Here is a 13,520-nt window from a genome sequence, read left to right as displayed (position 1 = left end):
TATCAGTTAGCACAGTAACAAGATCGGCAGTTTAAGACATTAACTTGTAAGCACAAAACACAAGATACTTCTGTTTTCAATATGAATAAGGATTTATTAGATAAATCTAAGACATATAAACTAATCTAACACATAAACGCACGCACTCACACATTCACACAAGTTGCAGGAAGATCGAAAGTTAGGGAAAGATGAGTTTAAGAGAATGGAAATATGGAATCCCAAGTTTACAGAAATACGTTAAATTGCATAGACATGAACAACCATCAATCACGTAATTAGCCCTCGCATTGAGTTCCTCAATGAGGTTAAACTTATATTATATACACCAGTAAAGGTCACAGTCTGGAGGTTACTTGTGTCTCCTGTGAAAAGGGAGTCCCCTTTGTTTTTCCGATGTCGCTGATTGGCTGGAAGTTCAGTAGTCGTTGAAGTGACGTCTTGGGAAACCCGTGTTTGGGCGTTGGCTGAAGATGGAGTTGTGTGTGCGGGTTGAAGTTGAAACTAGACATTACAAAACCTAACTCAGAACATGAAACTCTCAAACGGAAAAGAAAAGAAGTAAAGTTTGACGAGACTAGGTGGTGTTTCTTCTCATCGTGGCTAAGTAGCAGCGGGCAGGCCGAAGCACGCTGGAACCGCGCTCAAGGAACAGCTGACAGTGATGACTAAGAGCATGGCTAAAAGCTAAAGCTAGGTAGCAAAGCTAAAAGCTAAAAGCAAACTAAAAGCATACTAAAAGCAGGCATGACTAAAAGCAAGATTTTATGGTGTCCTGAGTATTTAAACTGGCCTGATGGCCACACCTCAACTGTTGTCTTGACAAAACAGATATTGTCTTGGCTCGGGGGTATCATAAATCATATGTTTATCTAACCAAGCATGTGGTCTGAATTTTCCCACTCTTGCAGGGTCTAATTTTGGACATGATTCCTATAACCAGAATATGATACATGTGACAAATAAATGATTGTCTGGACTAATTCAAGCAAGCAAATTTGATTACGTAGATACTAGACATGACCATGTATCCTTAAGCAATCACATAGTTATTAAAAGACATACACATTAAGTGATTATAACATGATAGTCGAATGTGTGGGTTACACATAAATGAATATGGATTGAAGCGATGGACTGATTCATTTATAAGTCTTTTTGAGTTCATTCTGGTCCATATATATGTACAAAAGACAGTTTCTTTGCCATTCTCTTGACAAAGATTTCTGTGGAGACCAGAGATGCTGGTCAGATGTGCTTGACGGATTGTGGTGTGGAAAATTGTCCACTGATGTTTTTAATTTTATTAATGAAAAACGTGGCAAAGTCATCAGCTACTAGAGTCGATGCAAGAGGTGGAGGAGGAGGTCAAATGAGCGAGGAAAATGTTTTAAAAAGCATGCGAAAGTTAGACGAATTGTTAATTTTGTTATGGTAGTATGTCCTTTTAGCAGTGGAGACATTAGGATAGAAGGAAGAGAGGAGTGACTGATACACATTAAGGTCAGTAGTATTTTTGGATTTGCTCTACACCCTTTCTCTGTTTATTGTATTTTTCTCTGTGGTTTCCATGAAGAGTTACATTTTGTTATGATTCATGAATCCAGGCTGTTCTCCTGAGAGGATGATTTTTGTGTTTTGCAGCTGTGCCTCAAAACTACACAGCATAACATTACATTTAGCAGACGCTTTTATCCAAAGCGACTTACAGTGCATTCAGGGTATATTTATATTTTTTTTAGTATGTGTGTTCCCTGGGAATTGAACCCAAAACCATTTGCACTGCTAATACAATGCTCTACCACTGAGCCACAGGAACACAGCAGATTCCACACCCAAAAATGGGAATATTTATGAAATGTGGGATGCATATTGATATACAGTATATCTTTTACAGGCAGTGATGGGGCAGATACAGAAGAGAGACTGGTGGAGCATCTTCTTAATCCAGCCCATTACAACAAACTGATCCGACCAGCGACTAATGGTTCAGAACTGGTGACAGTACAGTTAATGGTCTCGCTGGCACAGCTCATCAGTGTGGTCAGTAGACATGTTTACATTTTATTCTCTCATATTTACATACAATATGCATGCAAATAAAGGTTTCTCTAAACTTGTCTAGTTTTTGTACATGCTGTGCCTCTTTTATCATCCTTACAAATTGTACTTCACTTAATCATAATGCTAGTTCCCTTCAGAAGAGTTCAATCAAATTTGTCAGCAGTGACAGAGCCAAAGCATTTAATGAAACCCTCTTGTCTAATCAAGATCTCTTCTTTTTCCAAATTTGGTTGGTTTTCAATGTGGTATTGGGTGTCTTAGCTCATTAAGCCTACTTAGGCCTTGAATGGAGCTGTGACATAATGAACTTAGGCTCAGAGGCCTCTATATTAGCATGATTTAATAAAATGTAGTAAAATTATGTCAGTATGCAGTAAGAAGTGAGTATGGACAACAGGAAATAGCCAGCTCTTTTCCCACAGGTGCAGCAAATTTCCCATGCTTACTGACCACTCATCATTTAAAGTTAACTGCTCAGCTGTCAGCCGGTTACATGCTTCCTTCATGCTTGTAATGGACTGTAAATCAACAGCTCACTTACCTAGGCTGAAAGGATGAAAGTGATGTCATTCCTGTATAATTCATCTCTGGAGGGGTGCTTCTTATCGTCCTTAATCCATAAAAGAACCATTATGCTTAGGAATGTAGCCTTGAAGTCAATAAAAGCAGATATCAAATTATGAACCATGATGAATACTTTCTTTCTTTATATTATATTATATTATATTATATTATATTATATTATATTATATTATATACATTTGAATAAATGTACAGGTATATTTTTATTATAAAGTATTATAGTTATTTATTTAAATTATTAAGCTGTAGTTAATGTTGTGTTTCTCTTTTTCTGTCTATTTTTTCTACACAGCATGAGAGAGAACAGATCATGACCACCAACGTCTGGCTTACACAGGTCAGTCAATACTTACATTACTCATGCCCTATTTTATTTTCCACATGTTCGGTTTTACGGACACTTTTGTTTTTCTATAATTGTTGTAGATTTTCCACTGATTTATATTCAAATTTAAATATTATACATTTTTCTAAAGATTAACTTAGATTAACATTCACAATTAAATAGCTAATATCAACAGGTATCAATAATAAAAATTCTCCTACCATAATTATAAAAACAAACAAACATGTGGGTATGAGTGTGAATATGCAGAATATTCACTCTCAGTTTGAATTGTAATGTCAGTTAATCATCAGTATCTCACAAGCTGTTTTTACATACAAAACAACCCATGGAAATATGTTTGTACAGATACAGTACTCTCTTACACATCTCTTTTTTCTGTCCCATTCTCCATTTTTTCTGTCACAGAGTGTATGTGTATGGGATTGGTGTGTCAGAGTAAAAAATGTAGTATAATAACATTAGTTACAGTATCTGACCAAAACCCATCAGGAAGTGTGTTAAATGACCATCATTAGACATTTATCACTCTTTTTGTGTGTATTAATATGACGACCGTTAGCTAGGCTACGCCTTTTGACAGCTCTCATTTGCAGTCTGCAGCATTTATGGCCTCAAGTCATTATTTCTAATCTTCTAATCTAGTATATTAGGACATTTCTATTAGTAATGAAAAGTGACAGATCATTTATACATACGCTAAATATACTGTTAATTGACTGAGAGCAGCGGTGTGTGTGACAGATGAACATGAACTTAACAGCATGTAGAATTGGTTACACCTCCTGTTCACAGGTCAATGAGAAATGGAAATGACATTTTCATAACATGAGGAGGAAAATGTGGTGGGAAATGCTATACATCGATTGTGTATTTCAGATTTATCCAAAGAGTCAAGGTTTTGCTGTAAACTTGTGCTACTAGGTGTAACTACATTATCTTGCTGCAAAACACACCTTTCTCCATTGACAGCCTTCAAAGTAGCCGTTTATTCTGCCGTTGACATGAATGTTAATCCTAATGGATTGCTTTCTTCAGGGATGATCTTGGTTATTTATTTTCACTCTGTCCTCAGGAGTGGCAGGACTATCGGCTAATATGGAACCCAGATGAGTTTGATGGCATGAAGAAGGTCCGTCTTCCCTCCAAACATATTTGGTTACCTGATGTTGTTCTTTACAACAAGTAAGTCTCAAAGATCACCCCGTTTTTGTGTATTTATGGATCTAGTCAGTTTATCACTGTCTTTATCGTATCTGATCATTTCTTTCCATTACCTATTCCTTTCCTCTGTCATTGGAGGGTAGATATCATCCCTGCTTATCAGTCTTTGTCTCAGTGGTGTTCCCGTGTCACATTACTTGACCTCACTGTAAATAAAGCATGTTCCTCCTCTTTCACTGTCATGTCAAGTAGTGGAAGACGTTTTAAATTTAACCTAATTAACACAAGCTTCTCTCCTATGTTTGTCTTTATGTATTATTGATAAACCTTGCGCAGAAACACCCACAAACAGGCCCCAAACGCTAAGGTTTGAAAAATGTTCTCAGCAGATTGGAGTTCAATTTTTTACTACTGTTAGGATATTTTCTGGATTATATACCTAGCAAATGTGATGAAACTTACAAAAGGTTGTACCACTGTGAAGTTGTAAAGCACTGTTTGCATGAAGCAATCAGTAATAAATGACCAAAAGTTTATCCACCTAGAAAAGTAGTCCCACCTGAAAAAGGACAATTTAAACTAAATAATTGTAAACCTTTTAAAGACAAATTTATAAATGTGGTTGCTGTTTATGTTACTGTATCAATTTGTGCCCAAGCGGGCTTTCACACTAGCACTTTTGGTGTGCACCTGGTTTCATTTGACATCAGAGTTTGTTTCATTTGGATAATGTGAATGCTTTTTTTTTTAACTCGGCTGCACACACGCGAACCACACCTGAGTCTGTCTAAGGGATGGTCTGCATGGGGTAGAGTATATGCAAACTCTGGTGCAGTTTATTTCTGATGTAAATGCACAATTGTATTAAATCACAGAAGTGAACCGCTATTGATGACAAATGAATAGGCCAAACTGTGCATCATGTGTTGTCTCACTTTCCTGACAAGCGTGTCTGAAGTGCTGCAAACCGCTCACCTTCAGCAGAAACTGACTCGCGCGTTCTTTGCATTACATTTGTGACAAATAGACAGACGTGCCGTTATGTGTTAGTGCTTTGGAAACAACAACAGTTTTTCAGGATCCAAAGTACAGAAGTGAGGTGAGCAAGCACCTTTATCCATTTATGTCGCCATTTTTCCTGCATAGTCGTTTCCTAGCAGAAGGGATAAATAGCTGCCACTCTGATGACGCAAACGTACCAGAACCAAAAATACCGTGTGAACCCATCCAGGTATGGGATAGGGGATCAATTGTACTTGGGTTCTGACCAGGCAATCGAACCAACTGTGAAAGCACCCCCCTTAATAATTTTATGTTACAATCAACATTATGCCACAAATGCTACTGATAAAGCTTACTTTGAAGAATAAACCATCTCTTAACCACTCTTTCTCCTTTCCCATCAGTGCTGATGGCATGTATGAGGTGTCTTTCTACTCCAATGCTGTCGTTTCCTACGATGGAAGTGTCTTCTGGTTGCCACCAGCGATCTATAAGAGTGCCTGTAAAATTGAGGTGAAGCACTTCCCTTTCGACCAGCAGAACTGCACGCTGAGTTTCCGCTCGTGGACCTATGACCGCACAGAAGTGGACCTGGTTCTGCGTGCGGATGTGGCTAGCATGGACGATTTCACACCCAGCGGCGAGTGGGACATCATTGCTCTCCCCGGCCGTCGAAACGAGAACCCCTCAGACCCAACCTATGTAGACATCACCTATGACTTCATCATCCGGCGCAAACCCCTCTTTTACACCATCAACCTCATCATACCTTGTGTCCTCATCACCTCGCTGGCCATCCTAGTGTTCTACCTTCCATCGGACTGCGGGGAGAAGATGACACTCTGCATCTCTGTGCTCCTGGCCCTCACTGTGTTCCTGCTGCTGATCTCCAAAATCGTGCCGCCCACGTCTCTTGACGTCCCTCTGGTCGGGAAGTATCTGATGTTCACCATGGTGCTTGTCACATTCTCCATTGTGACAAGCGTGTGCGTGCTGAACGTGCATCACCGGTCGCCCACCACACACACAATGCCTCCATGGGTGAAGTTGGTGTTCCTCAACAAGTTACCCGCCTTGCTCTTCATGCGGCAGCCACGCAACAGCAGCGAGCGGCAGCGTTTGCGCCAACGCCGGCGTGCCAACGAACAGCAGGAAGGTGGGAGAGGGGGTCTGGCAGCTGGGCTCATGGCAGGGCTGGGCCTGGGTGGCTCTTCATCGGGGAGCAAAGAGAACAATGAAGCGTGCACATGCTATGTAAACCGGGCCTCAGTTAAACAGTTTGGGGCAGAGTTGGGTGTTGGGGGTGGTGGAGGGGGGTCGACAGATGGACTAAATGGGATAAGGGAAGGAGGGAGAGAGGCCAGGGAAGGAGGTTCAAATCCATTGCAAAGCTCTGCTCTACCTCGGGCAAAGCCGCAGCCCCCTACGGTCCTCACCCAGGCTCTGCTGGCCCAGGCCTGCCCAGGGTTCGAAGAGGCTGTAGACGGAGTCCGTTTCATCGCAACCCACATGAAGAGCGAGGATGACGACCGTAGTGTGAGTCATTCTATTTCATAATCATCTGAATGTCCAAATGAGTATTTTCAGATTAGCAACTATAGCATGCTATCATTCATAGTTTAAATAATACTTTCTGTTCATCATTGTGTTTTAAATGATAGAGTAGTGCCAGTGATAACCAGCTTGATGATTCATACTAGAAATATGAGATGAAAACATTCCCTCTTGTTCAAGCAAAATAACTTCATTGCTAAGCAGCTTAAATGGTATTAGGCCTGCTAACATTATTGAATAAGCAATGAATTATAAATGCAGTTTGACAATGGCATGCTTTGATTATTGGAATAAGTGGCGATTATACAATTAAATTTGAAGGCATGCTGTACTGTAGTTCACCCAAAAATGAAAATTCTGTCATAAATTACTCACCCATGTTGGTCTAAACCAGAACACTTTTGTTCATCTTCGAAACCTGAGACATTTCTGTCCTTCCAGAAAGTCCATGCAGACTTGACCCGTAAGGTTTGTTCTCATGCATTAATCAAGTGTGGTTAAGCTCACTTTAACTACAGTATACGAATGTCATGTGGGTTGATCAGTGTTTAAATGTGAATAAAAGCCTGAAGTAAAGCACCTCATCACCTAAAGTGATCATGTGTCTGAAGATACATTTTCATGACCATTTTGAAGCAGAAAGGTTTTGGTATGGACTTTGAATAGAGGGACTAACATTTCTCAGGTTTCATTCAAAATATTTTCATTTGTGTTTCAAAGATGAATGAAAGTCTTTTGGCTTTGTAATGACTTGAATTTAAGCAACATTATAACACAACTTCTTTATGTGGTGAATCAGAGGTTTAATTAGTCTACCAGCCTGCATGCTGCTAAGAAGACTCATTTAAATTTGATTTACAATAAATCAACAGCACTTTAAATCAGGAAGGCAGTTTCATTTCATTTTGGATGTGTAGCATACTTAAAGACTATAGCATGACATTTAAAAAAAAAAAAAGCAGTGGCCATACTGAAAATAAGTACTGCATTGTAATGTAAAGTTAATCAAATAACTATATAATCATGATCACAATACAAAGAAAAAAGTTTTTAATTGTCATCCAGACATCATATATCACCTATAACCTTTTATAGGTGATTTGGCAAATACTGTAGCTTTAACACTGGTGTCCAGATTCTATTTCTTTTACTCTTACTGAGTGACTGGATCTGTATCTCCTCAACTGTAAAAATGAAAAGATGGGTTGGTACACTAGTGCTACACTGACATAAGAAAAGCAGAACTGAAGCAAGCCAAAGTTCAAATCACTAATTGTTAAATTATATTATAATATTACATACTTTTTTCAGCAACTACATCTAAAACAAAGTTAGAAATTACACTAAAACTGTTAGAGTGAGCATAAGATCATCCAGACCTGATTCAAAACTAGACATTCATTATGAGCTCAGTGAGAGTTTACACACATTCCCACAGACACACTCAGATCAATATGCAGCTTCACACTTGTGGTTTAATAATCTCTGATGTGGAGGCTTTGACAGGAAAGTCCTAAAGCATTAAAAAAGAGATGTGGTTTTTAGCCAAAGCACAGCTACACATCAGCACTACACTCACTGTTGGCATTTAAATGGCTTACAGTCCCATTCTGTCAAACACCGTCTGAATCTCAGCATTACTCACATATGAGAGCAGCAGTCGTGCTGGATGATACTAGAGGTGATTTATATGTGATTTTAGGTGATTTTTTTTTTTTTTTTTCACAGAGATGTGCATTTTACTAGCCAAGTGATAGAAGACATCTGATCCATTTCTTAACATGAAAACCAAAATGATTAGGCGCATTACAAATATATTAAAAATAAATATATTCCATTACTTAAAAATGTTCCGACTAATATATATATTATATATACACCCACAATTCTAAAAATATTCATTTGAAAAAAATCTCTTATGAGTCATACAATCCATATTTATATTACTATAACTGTTTTAAATGCGCCACTTTTATAATATGAAAAGTGCCTAAGAGGTATTAATAGATTTATGGCGAGTCTATATCTTTTCACATTATTTTGATGTTATTGTGTAGATAAAACAGTCAGAAATATATTTTTTAGAACTTTTTAGAGCAATATTTTTAAGTAATCTTGAGCAGTTGGTTTCTCCTTAAGAGCAGAAACACAGTCAACATGGGTTAAAATTAACAGCACTCAGTAATTCTGTCAATCATCTCAACCTGCACACAGTTTCATTCCCATGGAAACAAGACGTCTCCATGCCAACTCCCCTAGCAGTCTTTGCCGTGGTTACGGTTCATGTCCCCTGTGTCTCACCTCATCAGAGCAGTGTGGCGGAATGAAGTCTCTGTTCACATTAACCTTTTCCTTCACCCTCTTCTCTCTTCCCTTCTCCCACTCACTCCCACACATTCACGTGCAACTTCCCATCTTATGTTTACCTCTCCATCTTTTTTTTTTACCCATCCTCTCATCTATGTCCTGTCTCCCACATTTGACATCTTCAAATCTTTTTGACATTTCACCTTTTTAAAGTGATACGCAAAAATGAAAATTCTGTCATTATTCACGCTGTCTCTGGTTGTTCTAAACCCATTGGCCATGGAACACTTCTGCTGAAGGAGAGGGAAAATGTCAGTCTGGACTAATGCTAGGTTTTTCCAAAACTTTTTGGGAATCTCACACAAAGTGGAGATTTAGTCCAGGATTCTCGTTTAGGCCTCTCGTCCTGTCCATCTTCCCCTTCTTTTATTTGAAAAACCACTGTATAGCAGTCAATCACTGTTTGAGTATTTTGAGTATTTATCGCCATTCAGGGACGAGGCTATCTGAGACACATTATACCAGAGTTGGGAAAGGAAATTCAACAGGTAATAGAAATCTGGAAAATGGTTCATAAATTTATATAAAGACCTACAAAACCTTCAAATTTAAAAGCTCTAAAACTTTCAAGCAAGACTCCCAAACCAACATTCAGTTTGTCTTGACAAATTTTAAATGGATTATTTTCCAATTGCAGTTCTTTTTCCCGTTAGCTACCTCAGCATAAATTCATTGTAAAAGCATTTTTGTCAATTTTTAGAGAACAAAGAAAATGAGCGAATGGAAAATAATTACAGAAAATAACAGTATACAGGTTTGGAATAATGCCTGATAAAAAAAAATATAGTGTGCAGCAAATAATGACAAACTTTTGAAGGGAATTATTTCACTGCGTTCACATCAGTTATTTTAATATTATTTAGATACTATTATAACATTTAGATTATAACATTATTATTTTCAATTAGCTTTCAGTTTTATGTATTCGGTTTAATCATTTTGTTATAAGCTATTGTCATTATTATTAGGTTACTTTTTTATATTTCTATTTACATATTTTACATTTTTTATTTCAGTTTTAGTTTTAATCATTTTTGTACTAAAACTCATAAGCGTTAGATATGAAAATATTTTGGAAAGTTTTTCATCTAATATTTATTTTTATTTCATATTTATTTCAGTTAACGAAAAAGGTTTGTTTAGATTTTATTTAACTATGCCAACCCTGCTGTACATCCCTCAAACCATCCATCGGCCCACTCCTTCATCTGCTCTTCTTTTTATCTTACAGGTGAGTGAGGACTGGAAGTATGTCGCCATGGTGATCGATCGTCTGTTTCTCTGGATCTTTGTGTTTGTGTGTGTCTTTGGAACAATCGGGATGTTCCTTCAGCCTCTGTTCCAAAACTACACAGCCAAAACTATCACCAGCACACCCGGCTGACTGACCCGCCACAACAATGGACGCTATACACCATCATTTGTGATAGGAGGGAGAAGGGAGGAGGGGGGGTCTGCCGAAGGAGAGGGCAAATGTCACTCTTGACTAACCTTAGGTTTATACAAACTTTTTTTGGAATCTCACAAAGAGTGGAGATTTAGTCCAGGATACTCTTTCAGGCCTCTTATCCAGTCCACCTTCCCCTTCTTTTAGGTGAAAAACCACACAAGCCAATTGGAGAGAACGGAAACACCTGTTTACTTTGCTCAGCAGCCAATCAGCACTCTTCTCTGCAAATAGAAAAGCCATCCACCGCCCACAAGCTCCGAAACGAGCAGTCTACTTCCTCAAGAGTCACGTGACTTGTTACCTGTACATGCAAGCTAATCAGACTGGGATGAACTTAAATTCTCGTCATTTCTATCAGATTTTCATTGTTACATCTGTCTCATTTATTTCTTATGGTCTAGTAGCCTGTCATGATCCATGTGTTGCAACAACATTCTGATTTCTGTGCGAACATACAAGTGTCTGGTCCTTCAAAATGGGCTTTGATGCAGTATTGTATTATTATTATTATTATAAATATAATAAATGTGTGGATTGTATTAATGACACAACACAAGAACACACAACATCAAGAGGGAGGATGCCTGGTGAGATGTGAGTGACAGTGACTATGTATAAAGACTGAAGATACGGTCATACTTTAAAGTTAAATATAGTGGAACTTTAAAAAGTTAAAATTGCCAAAAAAGGTGGCCCATTGTGAAGTAGAACAAGACTCCCACCCAATAAATTATTCCCTAGCTATGTGATTTTTTACTACAACACTGAACAGATGTGTTCTGAGCTGAATGAGTCCCTTTAGTCCCTACTTTACAGAGGTCTGCAGTGGTCGGGCAGACTGGCTAATACATAGACGGATGAGTCTTAACGCAATTCAGAGTTCAAAATGAAGATGCTGAAGGCCAAACTGACACATGAAAAGTTGCCATGATGAAATTCTGAGCAGTATTGCATTATTATTATGATTATGCCTCCTACACTTGCTTGCATTTCATTCCCTTTCTGTCTTTTGTCATTTCTGTGCTTCTTGTTTATTTATTAAGTATTTTGGTAAATTTGGTTTTGATTTATTTGCAGAATTACAGTACTCTCTGCTCTTTTTAATACATTTGATTGAAATATTTCACTAAATGTGTGTGTATGTATGTATAATTATATATTATATATATATATATATATATATATATATATATATATATATATATGTATATATATATATTCATACATACATACATACATACAGAGAAAACTACCATTTAAAAGTTTGGGGTCTGTACATTTTTAGAAGTCTCGTTTCATCACCAAGATTGCATTTATTTGATCCAAAATATAGTATAAACTGTAATAATGTGAAATTTTACTATTTAAAATAAATAAATAAATATATAGGTTTATATATATATATATATATATATATATATATATATATATATATATATATATATATATATATATATATATATATATATAAAACCTAGTGATAATTCATAAAAACATAGTGAGGCAATATCATTGCTAACTTTTTCCTCTGCTTATTAAGCCTCCATATCCTTCTTCCTATCTGTATATCATATTTGACCCTTTTGAAATCAAGGGCCACTAGCTGTCAGTTAAGACTTTAAGTGTGGATTTCTCTATCAGTTTCATCCATATGGTTCATTAAGCAGGGAATCTCCAAAACTCATCTTCCAGAAAGCAGATTATACAAACATGTTAACCCATGGATTAACATTTTTTCTCGACTATATTTCCTGAGCGCTTCAAATGACCTCATGCTTTGCCTTTTCAGTCTTTCTTCTCCTCTCATATTTCCCTCACCAGCAGTGCTCTGCAAAAAGCCTATTACAAACCACAAAGCCGCATAGTACAGCTGCTCTATCACATTAACATATCGTGATCGTTAGCTTTTAAAAATGCAACAGTATAAGGGTGGAAGTCAAACTATGAATGCATTACTCTTGTCTTTGTTTTGGCTCCAAGTGGCAGGAAGTCTCCAGTGACTCACAATGTCTGTGTTCACAGCGTGACATCAACAACGAGACATAAGTCAGTATTCACCACACAGAGTCGTGTCTCGATTCATTAAAGCATTCTATCCATGAGAGCAAGCAAAACGGCTTTCATAACCATAAGTGCTTAAGTCTCTCTAATTCATCAAAGGAAAAATGGAATGAAGAGACAAAGGGAGGAGTCTTTCTCCCTATGTTATGTCACAATCAAGTCAACCTGTTCAATAATGCAATAATAATCCAGAAGTGTGACATCACAATGATTCTGTGTCAAAATATCTGTGTTGGCCAATAAGTGTGCACCGTCTTATTCACACTAATGGCACTTAAATGCCCATCTCCTATCCTCACCTCCCTCTTTTGGCTGACCAATCACATTTGTGTGGTCAAATAAAGATCAGAAATTCATCATCTCTTTGTGTTGGACAATTCTTGGCCTATTTGCACAAATAACACTGTTATTTCTCTGTTAGGGAAAGTCAAACTCAGTGTTTTGCACTGAATACTATGTCTTTTTCATTTCTGTTGAAATTTTCAAAGAAGATGGACTAGAGGACTTTTGTGTTGTTCTGCTGCTCAAGGACTTGTTCACCAGTCTCTAAACTCACATCCGTTGGCACTGCCACCTCCTGACAACATAATAAATTCATGTCTTATTTCAAGTTGGCTGCGCATCCTCCTTTATGAAAGCTCTTTAACCCAACTTTTCATGGAAGCAGCTTAGAGATGCACGTCCACATATTATATTAATGTGACCTTCAGTTTATGCTACATAAAACAGGACCTTGCTTTTTGTATGTTCCTACATCCCTGGTGACGAAAATAGTGAATGCTTCATGTACAATGCATGAAGATATCATTTTATTGAATAAAAAATTAGCATGATCATGCAGTCTGTCCTAAACTTAGTAAGCGACTATCTGCAAACATGAAGAAAAGAGTTGCACACACTTGTAGACAAATACCCAAGACCTTTCCTGTC

General features: G+C 37.5%; 1 protein-coding gene across 1 annotated transcript in view; it reads left to right on the top strand.

Moving 5' to 3' along the window:
* The window catches only part of LOC128031140 (neuronal acetylcholine receptor subunit beta-2-like), a 35,159-nt gene extending 23,343 nt beyond the window's left edge, over positions 1-11,816 (top strand). Inside the window, exons 2-6 of the mRNA XM_052619380.1 lie at positions 1,898-2,043; positions 2,939-2,983; positions 4,068-4,177; positions 5,563-6,694; positions 10,311-11,816. Of these exons, the coding sequence (XP_052475340.1) occupies positions 1,898-2,043; positions 2,939-2,983; positions 4,068-4,177; positions 5,563-6,694; positions 10,311-10,463 (1,586 nt within the window). The 3' untranslated portion in view covers positions 10,464-11,816. The remainder of the gene's footprint in view (positions 1-1,897; positions 2,044-2,938; positions 2,984-4,067; positions 4,178-5,562; positions 6,695-10,310) is intronic.
* Positions 11,817-13,520: the final 1,704 nt, after the last annotated feature.

Source organism: Carassius gibelio, chromosome A16, assembly GCF_023724105.1.
Source record: "Carassius gibelio isolate Cgi1373 ecotype wild population from Czech Republic chromosome A16, carGib1.2-hapl.c, whole genome shotgun sequence".
Classification (NCBI taxonomy): domain Eukaryota; kingdom Metazoa; phylum Chordata; class Actinopteri; order Cypriniformes; family Cyprinidae; genus Carassius; species Carassius gibelio.
This window is presented reverse-complemented; position numbering and strand designations above follow the sequence as displayed.